At 42.9% G+C, this 18,034-nt stretch overlaps 1 protein-coding gene and 1 long non-coding RNA gene across 2 annotated transcripts in view; one reads left to right on the forward strand and one right to left on the reverse strand.

Moving 5' to 3' along the window:
- Positions 1-298: 298 nt before the first annotated feature.
- GCSH (glycine cleavage system protein H) lies at positions 299-13,049 on the reverse strand. The gene is made up of 5 exons (XM_044760994.2): positions 12,768-13,049; positions 9,239-9,318; positions 7,668-7,731; positions 1,859-1,990; positions 299-955 (listed from the first exon to the last, which is right to left on the reverse strand). The coding sequence occupies exons 1-5, from the start codon at positions 12,913-12,915 to the stop codon at positions 858-860; spliced, it is 522 nt and encodes a 173-aa protein (XP_044616929.1). The 5' UTR covers positions 12,916-13,049; the 3' UTR covers positions 299-857.
- Positions 13,050-13,210: 161 nt separating this feature from the next.
- LOC106833273 (uncharacterized) overlaps positions 13,211-18,034 on the forward strand; it is a 35,349-nt gene continuing 30,525 nt past the window's right edge. The window contains exon 1 of the long non-coding RNA XR_011499025.1: positions 13,211-13,542. This is a non-coding gene — a long non-coding RNA (uncharacterized lncRNA). The remainder of the gene's footprint in view (positions 13,543-18,034) is intronic.

An 18,034-nucleotide genomic window follows, 5' to 3' on the forward strand; every position in this document is an offset into this window, starting at 1 on the left:
CGCTCCGCTTTGGCGGCCCAGGGTTCACCAGTTTGGATCCTGGGTGTGGACTTACACATGGCTCATCAAGCCATGCTGTGGTGGCATCCCACAGAGAAGAACTAGAATGACTTACAATTAGGATATACAACCAGGTACTGGGGCTTTGGGGAGATAAAAAAAAAAAAGGGACATTGGCAACAGATGTTAACTCAAGGCCGATCTTCCTTAAAAAAACAAACAAACAAAATTAGCATCTTCACAAATACTAGCAGAGTCACTAAATGAAATATTTACAGCAAAACAAAACCATGATTAATGAAGTTGAATGTTTTATTATTAAACTGTTTCTTATTTTCCTGCAAGGCTGTTGCTTCACTGTATAAAAATAGCACCAGCAAACACAGTATATGGCAAAATTAAGATAGTACTGTTCTTCATCTGACACTGTACAACTAACAAAAACTCTTCTCCATTCCCAGTTATTCCCAAAGGAAAGATCATTAAGTATTTTGACCCAAATCCAGAGAGGGATGTAAGCAAGTTACAATATTATATAAGGCTTAAGATAACAATATTATCCTTGAATTACATGATTTTTATAACTACTTTTTACCACAGGTAATTTCAGAAATTTGGAATATTATAACTGGAGCCTAGCCTAAAAATCATAAGGTATTGTGAAAAAAGATGCATATTGTGTTTATCTGCAATCATTAAAAAGTTAAGGGGTATTTTCTTCCAGTAGCATGGTTGTAAGAAGTTTCTTTTTCCATTGATATTGCTAAAAGTTGCTATTTTAAATCTATCCACCACTAATTTAAGACAACTATGCTAGATTAAGTTGTTTCATACTAGTTTATTTAGGGGTTCCATTTTCACTCCTCAATAGATTTTATGTATTTCTCATATGCCTCTTCACTCATTAGTTCATCTAGTTCTGAAGGGTTACTCAGCGTCATCTTGATCAGCCAACCTGTAACAAGGAAAAAAAAAAGTATTTTATATTCTAATTACCTTTTAAAGAGGAAAAAGTCAAATTCATTGAAAATATAAAATAAATTTTCGAGTGCCTCAAAATTAATCTAGTATTCTTCACATAAATCACTCATTATTTGTTCAAGGAGCTTTAAATTTTAGCCTTAAGAATTAAATTAGTATCTTTGCATATCACAAGTGAAAAACTTAGAATAAACAGATCCTACAGTAATGGATTAAGAACTCTTAGGCTGTAATAAGCATCGAGAACTGACACTGAAGACTTTACACAGGGACCCAAATATACAAGACGCAGCGTATCTTTCTTTAACAAAAGGAGCACCACTTTGTGGCGACTGAAGTTAAGGGAGTAGGAGTAGAGAGTCAGAAGGGCTAGGTGACAGACAACAGAAAACTACAACCCAATCCTCATTTTGCCATTTATTGGCTGTCTGACCTTAACAGATAAATCCTTTGGAGCCTAAATTTATCTACAAAATGGAGAGAATTGCTGGTTCCTTACCTCACTGGGTTATTATGAAGATGAAAATGTGAGAAAACTGAAAATTAATACAATAAGTGTTATTCTATTACCACCTTCATTACACAATATGATTGGGTGCTTTATGTCTGAAGAGGTAAATATTTGCAACTGTTTACGATGAGTCCACAACTATGATACTAAGAACTCTGTAATATAAAGCAGTGCTTTCATCAACAGAGATCTTAAACATAAGATTATTCAGCTACTCTATGTTTTCCTTTTTCAAAGCAGAACATCTCTATTTAGTACCAAGAAGTGCAAAAGGATGAAGTCACAATCAGCTAAAGCTTGCTTTAAATTCGACATTAAACGTTAACTGCAGCAATAATCCTTTGAAAATTTCTAGCAACAACTTACCGTCTTCGTAACAAGATTTGTTGACAAGTCCTGGATTTTCTGCAAGAGCTTCATTAATTTCAGTTACTTCTCCTGATAGAGGAGAATAGAGTTCACTAGCGGCTTTTACACTTTCCAAAGCACCAAACTCATCTAAATTAAGAAAATTAAAGAAAATTATTAAATGTCAAAGTTAGTGATCTGAAAATACAAAATATGAAGTGGTCACCTCTAATACAGTCATGATAAAAAATTCTAAATATCTTTAAAAATAAAACCATAGATTTTGTCATGCTATCGCCTATGAGAAGGCCAGTAAATAACCTTGATGAAGTGGACCTGTCTGTTCTGGACAGAAGTGACATAATGGTGACGTATCTGAATACCAGCTGTGCTTCAGTTCAGTAAAACTCTTTCAGTTTACTATGGCTCCGAAAAAACAAAATGAAAATTTTAGGAGATTCCAGTCTTGGTAAAGTACCTCCTAACAGACCAAGCTTCCTGCAGATAACAATTATAAACTCTGAACAAAACATAAAAGACAATTATATGAAGGTTCCGTAGAGTGACCAAAAAGGGAGCGAATCCTTGAAAGAAGGGACCCAAACTGGGTGAGATCTTCATTTATACAATTTGTACCCTACCACACTGACCCATCCAAAGAGCACACTGTAACTACAACACAAGTAGAAAACCAGTTTGTTGGCTTCAGGGGTCAGGATGGAGTGTGTGGCTGCCAAGGGGGCTGGAAATTGAGGGGTCAAATGCTAGAAAGAAGGGAGCCGTGGTGAAGAGAAAACATAGTCAACAGAAAGATCCCAATATGACCCACAGACCCACATGTTAGAATGAGCAGAGAACCTTAAAGCAGCTATTATAAATATGTTCAAAGACTTAAAAAAAAGATCATCATAATGTGTGAATGTATGGGGGAATACTTGCAGAGAAATGGAAATTTTAAAAAGGGACATTTTAGAACTGGAAATATAGTATCTAAAATAAAAAATTCACTGGATGGCATTAACAACAGACTGGATGCAGCAGAAGAAAGAACGTGAACTTAACCAACCTAAAGAACAGAGTTAAAATAACAAGACTGAAAAATTAACAGAGCCTTAGTTACATATAGGATAATATCAAGTGATCGGAACTGAATGGTAATGAGAATACAACATACCAAAATTTGCGGGAGAAAGCTAAATATTGCTTAGAAGAAAATTAATATCTTTAGCTTTTATTTAAAAAGAACACCTTGGGGCCATCCCAGTGGCGTAGTGGTTAAGTTCACATGTCCGCTTCAGCAGCCCAGGGTTCGCAGGTTCAGATCCTGGGTGCAGACCTACACACCAATCATCAAGCCACGCTGTGGCAGCATCCCATATACAAAATAGAGGAAGACTGCCACAGATGTTAGCTCAGTGACAATCGTCCTCAAAAAAAAAAAATCTTACAATCAATGACTTGGGTTTTAAAGACACCACACTAGGCACAAAAGCAGTCAGTTTATATAGAGGAGGTAACACTTGAAAAAAGGGATGATACTGGTGATTGTTTTCTTTTAATGGCTTTCAGCCTGTGAAGACACCAATCTGTGCCATGCAGGGCAGCCAAAATTCTGAAAGAAAATCTCAGCCTTACTGGCTTAAAGGACCAGAAGCCAAGAGTTTGGGGCCACCAAAACTACTGGAAAGTGAGGTGGGAAATCCCAAGGAGGAGAGAGACTAACAGGGAAAGTCCCAAATTCTGTGCATAAACTCTGCCCAGGTCTCTGAAGCACGCATGCACAGGGCAGACTTGAAGTGTCCCAGCTAAGGCTAAAAGAATTAAACTAAGATTACGGCTGCCACCCACCACAAAGCAGACAGCGTTTTATAGTATGAATTTAAAGTCAAGTAAAAAAGTGCTTACTAAATAAAACCTCAAGTTTCCACCTTAAGAAGCTAGAAAAAGAAGAGCAAATTAAATCTAAATAAGTTGAAGGAAGAAAAGATATGAGCAGTACTAATGAAACAAAATAGAGAAATTAACACACTGAAAATTTGGTTCTTTGAAAAGATTAATAAAATTGATAAATAGCTAGGAAGACTGATCAAGAAAAAAAGGGAAAACAAATTACCATAAATATGAAGATCCTATGGATATAAAAAGATAAATGAAAAAATATGGGCATCTTCATGCTGAATTTGACAGCATGAAATGGAAAAATTCCTCAAAACACATAATTAACAAAACCAAGATAACACAGAAAATCTGAATAGCCTCATATCTACTAAAGAAACTAAGTTTGTATCAGAAACCTTCACACAAAGAATCTCCTGGCCCAGACTTCACTGGTTAATTCTATCAAACATTTGAGGAAGAAATAACAATTCTGCACATTCTTTCAGAGAGAGGAGGTGGGAACATTTCAAAACTTATTCTGAGGCCAAAATAACTGATTTCAAAATATGACAAAGCCATTATAAGAAAAAAACAGTATCTCTCATGAACACAATGCAAAAAATCATTATCAAACCAAATCAAGCAATGTATCTTTTTTTTTTGAGGAAGATTAGCCCTGAGCTAACATCTGCTGCCAATCTTCCTCTTTTTGCTGAGGAAGACTGGCCCTGAGCTAACATCCGTGTCCATCTTCCTCTACCTTATACGTGGGACACCTACCACAGCATGGCTCACCAAGTGGTACCACGTCCGCACCTGGGATCCAAACCAGCGAATCCTGGGCCGCCTAAGTGGAATGCGCCCGCTTAACCGCTGTGCCTCCGGGCCGGCCCCCAAGCAATGTATTTTTTTTTTTTTTTTTGAGGAAGATTAGCCCTCAGCTAACATCCGCCACCAATCCTCCTCTTTTTGCTGAGGAAGACGGGCCCTGAGCTAACATCCGTACCCATCTTCGTTTATATGTGGGACACCTACGACAGCATGGCTTGCCAAGCAGTGCCATGTCAGCACCCGGGACCCAAACCGTTGAACTCTGGGCTGCCGAAGCGGAACGTGCGAACTTAACTGCTGCACCACCAGACCAGCCCCGCAATGTATTTTTAAAAAGATAATTTTTGCATCATGACTACCAGGAATGCAAAGTTGGTTATACATTCAAAAATAAATCAATCTTACCCATCACGTTGACAGAATAAAGGAGAAAACTCCTATGATCATGTCAATCGACGGAGAAAATAAATTTGACAAAATTCTACATGCATGAATGATGACTCTCAACAAACCAGATATAGAAAGAAACCTCTTTGTCTGATAACGGGCATCTATGAAAAACTCCACAGCTGAATGTCATGCCTAGATGATCTCCAAGATCGGGAACAAGGCAATGATGTCTACTCTCACCACTTCTATTCAACATTATACTGAGGGCCTTGGCCAGCCAGTGCAATAAGGCAAGGAAAAGAAAGAAAATGTATAAAGACTGAAAGGAAGAAATAAACCTCTTTATAGGCTACATTATTGTTTACATAGAAGATCCAAAGGAATCTACAAAACTATTAGAATCAGTGAATTTAATAAGGCCTCAACATGAAAGCTGAAACTATATGAAGTTTCAAGAAACATGGAGAATATCTTTGGGAACTTGGTATGGGCCAGTGTTGCTCAAACTTTCTTGGTTCCCGGTGCCCTTAGTGTCTCAGTAACTTTTTATGGGGATCTCTAGACCAAAACAAATACCTAACAGTTCAATTTATTAAGAGGTGAGGTCCAAACTACTTAGTAAGTGTTTACATCCTAACAACTGAGTAGCTGTTTGAAAAATTAATACACATACATTGAAAAAAATTTTCATTCTTAACTATAGCTATTTACTGATATGTGTGTGTCTGTTGTGTACTGTACAAATTCTTCATGAGAGAATCAGACTGAACAGCATCCACTGCCCTATTTGATGTTCCACACTGATTTTTGTGCAGCACTTGCTTCATAGATATATTTCCCAAAGTAATATACAGAAATCTAATACTGAAACTGTTAACTCCATTGAGCTATTAGTTTGTGCAGTATCCAACAGATATTGAAAATTTAAAATCTCTCAGAGCATGCCATGGCACTGGATTATACAGTTTGGGAACCATGGAGACAGAGAAAGATTTCTTAGAGAATATACAATGTTCTATACATTAAAAAAAAAGAAAAAAAAACTTAGACTTGTTAACAATTAAGTGTTTCTCAGCAAAAAGCTGTTAAAAAAATGAAAAGGCAAAACCACAAATCATGACAAAACATTCACAAAATTTGGTGTTAGTACTGTCAAGTCAATTCTGACCCTGTGTGCAGCAGAGCGGAACCGTGCCTGGTCTTTTTTGCCCCATCCTCTCATCTTCCGGCACTGTATCAGACAACGCTCTGCTGCTATTCATAGGGTTTTCATGGACAATTTTTTAAGAAGCAGGTGGCCAGGTATTTCTTCCTAGTCCGAGTAATCTGGAAGCTCCACTGAAATCTGTCCACCATGGGTGACCCTGCTGGTATTTGAAATACTGGTGGCATAGCTTTCAGCATGACAGCAACACACAGCTGCTACAGTATGACAGATGGGTGGTGTGTTTCCCTGTCCAGGAAATGAACCTGGGCCAGCAAATCTTAACCAGGAGACCACGAGGGCTGGCCTGCAGAGTGGGTACACGGTAAATAAAACAACATGAGAAAAGAGAACAAGAACTGTGCTCTGGTGTACAGAAAAAAGAAAAACAGACAGAGATTATCAATCCCAACAGTGGTCTTACTATGACATCAGAAAAGGTTTCTAGGAAGACCTTCAAAAGAGGAATATGATGACCTATATTATCTAATGGCCAACCAGGATGTTGAGAGCCAGAAAGTGGAAAAAGTTCAAACAAGATAAATGATAGGGAAACTTTAAACAGAAAAAGTCATAGCCAATACTGTCAAGGATATTTAGAACACAGACACTTAAATTCTGTAGGGCTGTCTTATACATGTCAAGGAACTCATGAATAATGTATGTGGTACTACTAGCTAACATTTATCTAGTTATCTTATGCAGACATTATGCTAATTTCATTTAATCCTTTTAGCAACTCTCTGAGGTAGGTATTATTATTATCCTAACTTATAGATGAAACCTAAATTAAGTAATTTCCCCCGAATCACACAACTGATAGATTGTGGGGCCAGGATTTAAAACCAGGTTCTGACTCTGGAGTCCATGTTCTTTCCTGACATTCTTTACTGCCTCCAGAGAAAAGCAGAGTGTTCTTTTTAAAGTTAACAGACCAGCTACATTACACTGCATCAATGTGTGTGTGTGGAGGTGGGGAGGGTGCTGAGAGCCATGCCCCTCTACTGTGTCTCACCTTCCATTATAGTCTGAAAATGCCCGTTATTCTCCTTTCTGTCATCCCTTACAGCTGGGGGTGGCAGTACAACCCAGACCAGGCTAACGAGATACAAGAAAACTGTGTGTTGAGAGATTTCTGGCTGAGATGTTCTTTCCTGATAAAGAGACAAAGAAGAGAGCCTGTTCTTCTCTTCCTACTTTTGGATATTGTCATTTGAGAATGTGATGCCTGAGGATTTTGCAACCTCTGACACACTGAGGCAGAAAAAGTACAAAAGAAGTCATGTCCTTGATGACCTTCACTGAGCCACCGAGCCAATGTGGCATCCACCTATCTGCAGACTGCCTGTATGAGATATGAGAAACCTCTACTGTTTAATCTCCTTTCACTGGAGTTTTCCGTTCCTTGACTAAAAAGCTCTCTAACTGATCCTGCGTCCAAACAAGTTATTATTCAAGGTAAAGATCAGGTAAAGAAAATTCATGGCATGAATCATGACACAGCAAGATGAGAAAAATACTCACCTTGTTTGTTCAATTTTGTCCCAACTTCAGGCAGACTACAGTAAACAACATCTCCCAAAGCTTCCTAAAAAACAAACCAACCAACCTCTAAGAAATCAAGTTAAATCTCCTAGTAAATAGGAACAAGCCACAAACACTGAATTCCCTATTATTCACATAGTACATATTTTACACTTGAGGGGCCACATTCTTTGGTGTTTCTCACAAACCTTTAAAAACACAAAACTATTCTTGGCTCAGGACCTGCAAGAAAACAGGCCACCAGCTGGATTTCCCACAGGCAGTAGTGACCCATCACAAACCACATGCCTCAAAAAAGATCACTAGTTCCTCTGAGAACAAACACACTTTGTGCCTTTCCATCTCTACAGTTTTACCTAGGCCGTTTCCCCTACTGCATTTGCTGAAATCCCACCCACTGACTCAGCAAATCAGTCCTCATGCCTTGTACTCCCTGAAAACCTTAACTCCAATAAGAAGTGATCACTGGGGGCCGGCCCGGGGACGCAGTGGTTAAGTGTGCACGTTCCACCTGAGCGGCCCGGGGTTCAGTGGTTTGGATCCCGGGTGAGGACATGGCACTGCTTGGCAAGCCATGCTGTGGTAGGCGTCCCACATATAAAGTAGAGGAAGATGGACACAGATGTTAGCTCAGGGCCAGTTTTCCTCAGCAAAAAGAGGAGGATTGGCAGATGTTAGCTCAGGGCTAGTCTTCCTCAAAAAAAAACAAAAAAAAGTCATCACTGTATCAGAAGAGTGGGTTACAACCACATGTACCATTCAGGTCATCCATCATATAACCTGTTGTATGTTGTCTTCCATGTAGGTAATTCCCCTCATAAATAAAACTCCAGGAGGAGAGGACAACACTTACACAGTATTTCACAAAGCACCCTGTACTGGGCCTCAGTAGGTACACAGATATGCCAGTGAAGATACAGTTGTCAGTGATTCTCAATATCTGAGACTCCAACATTTCTGAACAACAGTATATACTCCCGCCAGTTAACATCCTTTCTCCCTCCTGCCCCACCCTCCCCACAGATCCAGCTGAAAATCACTGACCCATGCTGCTATTCGGCTTCTCAATTTCTTTTACACAACATCTCAATATGAGATCAGTGGGAATAGGGGAATTAATGGAGAAAGAGATAGGCTAAATAAAAGGTTTCCCTTTGCATAATGTGTGCCAATCCAGGTCTACCCTCTTCTTCATGTTCCGCTGGTCATGTGTATATCACTGTATCCACAAAACACTGTCAACACTCCAGCCTCTTTGCTTGTTCTTTTTCTGCTTTTCCTTAACTGCCTCAATATGAAACAAACATATTTCTTTCTTAAATAAGGTATGTTTTCTGCTTTTAAGTGTTAACCTTTCAGTATCTCTTAAAACACTATTTACGGCTCTAACTAAATTGTTTTACTTGTTTTACCTATGACTGATGATGTTCTAAAGGCCTTTAAAAAGGGCCCAAAATACTAAGGGGCAAGATAAACAATTTTTAAAAGGTAGAGACAATCCAATTTAGGCAAGAGCAGACTGTTGTAAATATTTCAAGATAATCCAATACCTGTGCAAAATTGCTGATTCCCACTGTTCCAATACCATTTTCTGTTGTTATCCATTCATGTTTGTCTGTGAATTTACGCACTAAAAACAGAAGACCAATAGTTCAGAAAAGCAGCGGCATCACTTCTTAAAAAGCACTTTTCATATCAATGCTGTCAAAAGGCACAACCTTCCCAGCATGTGTGTCTGACTTACTGACATGGCCTTTCAACAGTACACTGCCCAGGAAAAAGCCAACCACGTGCAGATGGGACATCTTCTCAACAGTGCTCTCATTTAGGCAAAGAAGGCTTGATGTGAACACCTGGTACATCTTTTGGAGATCTGATTATTTACTCTAACACTTAGTCTAAATTACAAAAAAAACAACTTTTGGAGAACATTTCAAATGTAAACTTATCTATTACTGGTGTGTCTTGTAGAAAGAAGTCTGTCCTTCTGAAGAAAGACTTTGAGGGATGAGATTTTGGGAAAAGCATGAAGACTGCTCATGAGTTATTTAACCTAAAAAATAAATCAATAATGTGCCTCTTTAGGTAGAGTTCGCCTAACAGGGCTTAACTGCAACTTGATTATAAAGTGGAATCTTACAGGAATGAAACTGACCTGGAACAATTATAACTTGATTAAGTTCTTAAAATTCTACTTTAATCTAACTCAAGCCTACCCTTGAAGCAAGTGGCTACCATCATCTAAAGAAGCAAACTATACGATCAGATCTCAACAGTCACCTCATAGCTAAGCCACTAACTGGTGGAAAGTCAAGCTCTGCTCAACATTCATTGGCCAGGTAGGTTAGGCCTTGGCTTTATGAGCTTCTCATCTTCAAAGACATGGCCAAACCTTTCAAGGATTCCTGGAAGAAAGACTGACCAAAGTTCAAGAGATGTGAAAAAAATTATTTAGGATTTAATGTTAAAAGTACTTGCTTTCAAGAGTAAATAATTTTTTTATGTCATCTTAAATATATATCACATTCTGAAGCAAATTATTTTTCCAAAAATAATGAATCAGAAGTTAACAGGAAAATGCTTCATTAATTCCAATACTATTTTAAAGTAAGCCTTGCTAGTTCACTCTTACCCGTTAGCCAAAAGATAGCTGTATTTAAAAGAGCATCGAACTGCTTTGCACAGCACGGAAACACAGCAGAATGTAAATAAAGAGCATGACAACACTTTTTTCCACCTAATCATTAAAAAACTTAGTTTTATACTCTTCAGGGGAAGAAGTTGCAAAATCTGTCACAAAGGAACTTGCTTTGCCTCATTCCACTTTAAATAACTGACTGCTTCAGGTCAATCTGATCTTTGCGTAAGAAAGGTTTAAGGTTTGTACTCGCTGTTCTGACTGCAACACTTCTCCTCACTGCTTTTTCTAGATAATTTCAGATCTCAACTCAGAAGCTCTTTCCTGCCGAAGCCTTTGCGAGCCCTCCAAGCCTGGGCTCCTGGGCCATCCACCATACTCCCACAGCACTCTGCACCACTGCCCTCCCACCCTGACCCCCAACACACTCACAGCACTCAACGTGCTACAGATCCAGCCCGTTTCTCAGTTCCCCCAGGAAGCACACGGTAAGAACAAAGCAAGCAAGGGCGGGCTTTCTCTCATTGGTATTCCCAGTTCTGAACACAGTGCTTGGCATATAGTAACCACTCAAAAGCTGCAGTGTAATTTTTCAAAGTGTAAGGGGATTCTGAGCTAAATAATACATATAGTTATTTGGCTACAACATTCAATTCTCCCTATCATTCTCTTACAGCTCTAGAACTGGCAGTTTCATAAGCCCTTTAAGTAAGCGCTGGACAACCGTAAATACATGACTTCTCTGAGACTACTGTCCTGATTCTGGCCTTGCCGTCCTGCCTAATTGTTAAGAGAATCTTACGAGTAAGACGGCTCTCATGTGCAGTTTAGCAACTAAGCAATCACAGGGTTAGAGGAAAAGGCAGCAACATCACTAAGCTCAATGCTCCTAGGTCCATTTGACTTCAAAGTCCGTTAAGTCTTTTTACTAGACCATGCTATTTAGGCTAAAGACAATTAGTACAATTCTCCTTTAACCCTTGGCCCGAAAGGAAAAAAGTGGACAGATTAGGTAAATAATTACTCTCTTACTGAGCCTTGAAAAACATGGTTTTTGGCCTCAGAAAATTAGGCATTTCGAGTAATTCATGAAAATTTGCATTTTCCTCCTTTCAAAGTGATCAGATAAAATATATTAATATTGGTCCTTTTTTGGCTATTTGAGTCAATACACTAACATTTAACAACAAGTAACATTAATCAAGCACTTACTATGTGTCAGGCTCTATGTACAGGAGTTACATTATTTCATTTCATCCTCCCAACAACTGTGAGGTGAGGATTCTCATTTCCATTTTTCTGACGAGGGAAACAGACTCCAGAGAACTTAAGCGACTCTGCCCGAGATCAGACAGCTCATAACATGTGGGACCAAAAACTGGAACTCAGGCCTCTTACTAAAACCCTAGGTGTTCAATCAAATCATGGGTATTGCTATTTTGGATAATATTTAACTAGGAACCTTGGAAAACACAAAAAACTAGCGATAGTGTAACACTGAATAACAAAAACACATAGACTTGAAATTCAATTTTCATCTGAGACATGCTTCTTTCCCTTACATTCAAATTGGTAACGTATTGATAAGTGGCACCAACGGACCTGAGATCATATTACCCAGGGGGAGGATAAGCATCTTGAGGTTCCAGACTTTGGAATGAATAAACTTATCAACTCTTCCAGTCCCAAACAGGTTTCTAAAATAACGAACTGCATGAGACGACAGCCACGAGAGACCTACGCTCCCTAAGGAAGAAGCCTGAGTTTCTGGAAGCGCAGTCAGCGTCTCGAGTATTTGCGCACTAAGAAAGCCGTTTTCCCGCTGCGATGACCGTGCTAAAGCAGCACAGGTGGCCAAGACATTTACGGGCAGGTCTCCCAGCTACTCAAGTCCCTTAAGTGAGGCCTCAGTTCAGCCCCAGCACACATCCAGGACTCCATCTCGACTCCAGCAGAAGGTCTCTGTGCAGAGTCCAGAGAATACTCTGTTTCATACCCCCGCTTTTAGGGAAGAGCCGAGTCTCCCAAGGTGTGCTCGCTCTAGCTAGTAAAACACTAGATCGAGCGCTCTCCTTTCAGGAACCGCTCTTGCTTCAGTTCTCAGCGATGGTCCACGCAGCAAACCGAAGCCTATTATCCGTCTCCACTTTTAGGGTCCATCCACGATGCTCACAAGCGCGAGGTAAGCCACGGTGACCAAGAGGCCCGGCGCCGCAGGCCTCTCCCCGCCCCCGCCCGGCTCCAGCCCGCAGGACAAAGGCTGCGGGGCCGCCCGCGCCCCCGCGGGAGGGGAGCCGCAGCAAGAAGACGCGTGCGCGGGGTTCGCCTCGCCTGACCGGGGCGGCGAGCAGCGGGTCTCGCGGCAGGGAGCCAGGTGGCAGCGGGCGCCCACCCCCTCCCCCGAACGGCCCGGCCCGCCCCACGTGCCCGCCCGCGCTTACCCGAGAGCAGAGCGGGGCCCGTGCGCAGCGTCCGGGCGGCGCCCGCCCTCAGCCCCAAGGGCAGCGGCGGGCAGGGCGCGGCGGGGGCCCAGGCGGCGCGCAGGCTGCAGGCCGCGGCCCGTGCCCTCCACGCCGCTCGCAGCGCCATGTTCGCAGAGGTGCGGGGGTCGCCGGGCAGCGCCGCAGGCACCGCGGCCGGCGGGGGCGGGGCGGGAGTGGCCCCGGACCGGAGCGAGCCGGAGCGAGCCGGCTGGTCCGGGCCGCGGGGGCGGGGCCCCGGGGGGCGGGGCCTGGTCGGGCAGCGCGAGGGGCGGAGACTCCAGGCCTTGCGCGGCCTCTGATAGGGCGGTGCGCAGGGGGCGGGGACACTCGGAAGGGCTCGAGGCCCGGAGAGGGCGGCGGGCGAGGGGCGGTAGACGAGGGGCGGTAGACGAGGGGCGGGGACTCCCCGGGAGGGGCGGAACTGCGTCTCCGGCGTCGTTTCCGGGCGAGTGAAAGCCGTGGGTCGGTAGGTGACGGCTCTGCGACCGGCCTGGGGAGTGCGCGGCTGGCGTGTTCGGGGGCGAGCAGTGCTCCAGGCACGGTTGGCTCTGTCGGGCTAGCGCCTTCCGGTGCCATGTGGCCCTGGGCTCCGCGGGAACGCAAGGTGCTCCCAGTCCTGTAAAGGGATGTGGCCTCGCCCTTCTGCAGAGGATTAAGGTCACCCAGAGCGGCATTCATAGCCGGGTCCAATCAATCATTCCAGCCGAGGACGGTTGTTGGGCATTGGCCAAAGGTGCGCTGACACAAATGCAGTTTCTCTTTGACTTTTTGAAATACTGAAAACAATCTAGGAACCCACTTTACTTCTTTACGGATCCCAAAAGACCTAGGGTCCTCAAACAGGGATCAGACAGAATCATGAAGCTCATAGAGGGGCAAGGACCTGTGCAAGGGTCAGGAGTGGCTTCTTGGTGGAGACTGGACCAGAGCCGGCCAGCTAATGCGGGAGCAATCAAAAGGCAGGGAGTTGACCCCCAGCATGGGCAGTCCTTGCTTTAGCAGCCAGCCCTGTGTGATCAAGGCCTTCTGAGAAATGCGGAGGATGGGCCCTGTCCCAGGAGACAAAAATTAATTAAGTTCCTGGAAGGACCTCACTTTCACAGATTTTGTGGAGTGAGCATGAATCAGCAAAGAAATACTGGAGTGAAAAACACCTCAAGCTCCACGCCTTCAGTATTACAGGGTGGGCACGTAGAAGAGTGTGTGTGTTTGTGTGTGTGTGTGTGTTTGGGAGGCCCATATGTTGTTGCACTGAGCTTCTGCCTCACTTACAAAATTGGGATTGTTGGCACATCTGTGCAGTGGCTTGCAAGAGCTGTCACACTCCATTTTCCTGTAAGTAAATAATGGTCATTTATTGAGCCCTTGCTTTGTGCCTGGGACTGTGCAAACAGGATCCTTTTAATCCTCTCCAAACCCTTTTCTGGTAGGTATCACACTCATTTCATAGATGAGGAGCTGGAGGCTCAGAAAGGTTACTAACTTGCCCGGGAGCAGAGCTGGAAAGGCATTTTATAGCTTAAGCAGCTGCTAGGTGGCAGTAGCAGGACTTGACCTCCAATCTGAGTCGCAGTCAACTCCTCTTAAGCGCTGTCCTACTTTCCTCGGTTTGAGATGCTGACTGGCTCACAGTGGTCTACTCTAAACTCTAGATCTTGGCTAGTTTCTATAATGTCAGTATTCTGGGGTTGTTTTTCTTTTTCTGTTATACACTCAGCTACGGTTTATTACAGCAAAAGGATACAAACTAAAATCAGCCAGGGGAATTGATAGATGGAACAGAATCCTAGAAAATTGAAAAGATGGAGCTTCCAGTTGCCTTCTCCTGGAGTCTTGGATAGCATTAACTTTCCTGGCAACAATGTGTGACAACACACATGGAGTATTGCCAACCAGGGAAGCTCACCTGCGCCTTGGTGTCCAGAGGTTTTATTGATCACATAGACCCAGTTGGCTGTCCACATGGCTGACCTCAGTCTCCAGCTCCTCAGGAGGCAGAGCTAATACTGTGTGACCTAACGCCCCCACTCTAAATCACATTATTAGACTATCTGCGTGGCCTGAAGCCCCCATGTAAATAAAGACACTTTTATTAGGCAGGACATTCTCCAGACTTCTTTGGGCCAGGTTAGATTCTTTACAGGAAACAAATCTAAATAAAAGTTTAACGGTGCCTCATATCAGTAGTGTCATGAAGCTACTGTTTGGTTATAGTAGCTACCATTTAAATATCTTATATATTCTAGGTCATTTACAAGCATTGTTTCCAATTATTGCAGCAATATTTTAAAGTAGCTGTTAGGATATTTTATAGATGAAATAACTGGCAATATTTTATAGAGATGAAGTATAAATGTGCCCAAAGTCACCAAGATAATAAGTCATAGAGTCATATTTCAGAACCAGCCCAGACACCAAAGCCTAGCCTCTTTTCATTTCATCACATGGCCTCCTGCAAGGGACTGGAAGTATTCTGTTTTTATTGTTTTGTTACAAGCCGTGCCCTGAAGTATTTATTCCCAGCTCCACTAACTGGGTGGGAAGAACAAGATAACATATCAGTGTGTAGGCTACATTATAGCCCCTTCTACCAAAATAATAGGAAGTGTGTCATTTTTTTTTTTTTTGTCCAGCAAACATTGAGGATAACAAAATTGTTTTTTTCAATCTTTGTAACCTCCATGGCTTGAGATTTGAAAGGTGAGCTCCTTGTACACTTGGTACAGACACCTGAAAATTGCAAGTGGTCATTTCTTTCAAGTGTCTCAAGAGGGGCCCTCCTATCTCTTTGAGCGGATATATATTTTTTTCTCTCATAACAATACTTTGAAGTAGTTGCCAGTTTGATATTTACAGTCAATAGAGAAGTGGAGAGTAGATGGGAAAGATGAGAAAGAGAAATGAAGAACTTACAACTTCTCCAGATCTTAGAACTTTTCCTACTTAAAACAAACAGCCTGTATGTGTCTGGTTAGGTTTCTGTACCAGTCGATCAGGAGATGTGCACACCTTCCTATGGGCTGTTTGATGAGCATCTCTGCATATCCAGCTCATGTTCACGCCTGACACGATAAAAATTGAATGATGGGCTTTTGGGTGGATAGGAGATGATGAAATCCCCAAGGTTCTATGTATATTTCATGTTTTGTGGCTTTCTGTTTATAAGGGATCCTGGGTTTTGATTCTCAGGGTAGTGGGGTAGGATCCTGATTAAACCATGATGAAAAAAAATTCAGGTCTTATTCGGATGAATGGCTGGCAGTAGTTCAGCTCCCGGGTTGATTAAGTCAGCTGTTTAATGACCATATCAAGCACACATGCTACTCTTGTCTTTCTACTCTGCCATGTTCAGATTGTTCCCCATGGTCTCAAGGTAGCTGCCCAGATTCCAGGACCAGATAGTGTCACACAGCATAAGATCCCATCTCTATGTCTCTCTCTCTCTCTTTTTTTTTTTTTTTTTTTTTGGTGAGGAAGACAGCATGGCTTGATGAGTGGTGCATAGGTCCACACCCAGGATCCAAACCCGCAAACCCCAGGCTGCCAAAGCCCAGCACACGAACTTAACCACTATGCCACCGGGGGGGGGGGGGGGGCCCTTTATGTGTCTGTTTTTATTAGCAAGCCAACCTTTCCCGGAAGTGTCCTGGAGAATTCTCCTCATTTTTTCTTGGCCAGACTGGGTCATGTAGCCCCCCTAAATTGCTCCCTGTCAAGGGAAATGGATTACCATTATGAAGGCAAATCAGGATTTACCTTGAGGTGGCTACAGGGTCACCCTCCCATGAGCCCGGTCGGGGAGGGGACTCTGATAGCAGGGGGAGAGCATGCAGTGGAGTTGGGGCAGGCACCCAGAATATCTGTTACAGTAGGTGCATGAGGCAGTGTGAGGAGGGACAAGACAGGGTGACCTGGACGGGATATGTGAGGTGCTTGCCCTGCATGGGGCATGGGAAGTGTGCACTTACCCACACAGACACCTGGGAGCTTCTTAGTGTCTAGATCTGTCTAAATTCTCAGAATTTAGAGCATGGTTATCAAGTCTGCACATTGGAATCATCTGGGAAGCTCAAAAAATACTGGCACCTGGCTCCCAGCCTAGAGATTCTGATGTCTTGGGATGAAGTCTGGCGATTCTAGCATGCAGCCAAGATTGAGAACCACTGGTGTAGATCCAGAATTCTCAGACTCTCATCTAAGGAACTCTAGCCCTGACCGAGGTGCTGCCATACTGGACGCCGTGGTCAAAGAGGTTGAGGGTTCCTTACACATTTTCTCTCTCATGCTCATCTCCTCTCATCTCAGGAGACTCACAGGGCACAGTTAGCATATTAAAAGCCCTCCCGATTCCCATGCTGAAGACCTTGTGTAACCTTTTATAATCCAATGTTTCCTCCATTTATTTGATCCAGAAACGTTTTGGGGAGACCTGTTATGGGTTGAATTGTGTCCCCTAAAGAGATAAACATTGAAGTCTCGACCCCCAGTACCTCAGAATGTGACCGAGTTTGGAAACAGGGCTGTTGCAGATGTAATTGATTAAGATGAGGTCATCACAGAGTAGGGCGGGCCCTTAATCCAATGACTAGTGTCCTTATAGGAAGAGGAAAAGGGACAGAGACAACCATACTGGGGAGAAGGCCGTGTGACAACAGAGGCAGAGATTAGAGTGATGCATCGTCTGTGAGGCAAGGAAGGCTAAGGATTGCCAGCAAACGCTGGAAACTAGAAGAGAGGATTCCTCTGGCAAGCCTTCCGAAGGAGCAGGGCCCCTTTGACACCTTGATTTCAGACTTCAGTCCCCCGGAACTGTGAGACAATAAATTTCTGTTGTCTTAAGCCACTCAGTTTGTGGTGCTTTGTTCCGGCAGCCCCAGCAAATTAATATGACGCTGTGGGGGACTGGAATTGGCCACCCCAAGATATGTCTCTTTGGCATGAGGATTATTTGAGGCTGATTGCTTTTGAGAAACTGGGACAGGGAAGGATGCTCTGAGGAGTGGAACATTTACATTTAGGAGACATTTACATTGTAAAGGAACTCTCCATCTGTGAAGATATCCCCCTCTCTGTACTAGGAAGAAGGGGAGATGACCTTCCCTCCAGAAATTCTTAATCAATGCCAAAGGCAAGGACTTAAATCTGCATTTGTTTATTGTGCTTGTCTGGTAACCTCCCATGACTGACTTCCCTCCCCCTCCCAACATTGGCATTTCCTTAAGGAT

Source organism: Equus asinus, chromosome 28 (assembly GCF_041296235.1).
Source record: "Equus asinus isolate D_3611 breed Donkey chromosome 28, EquAss-T2T_v2, whole genome shotgun sequence".
NCBI classification, from domain to species: Eukaryota; Metazoa; Chordata; class Mammalia; order Perissodactyla; family Equidae; genus Equus; species Equus asinus.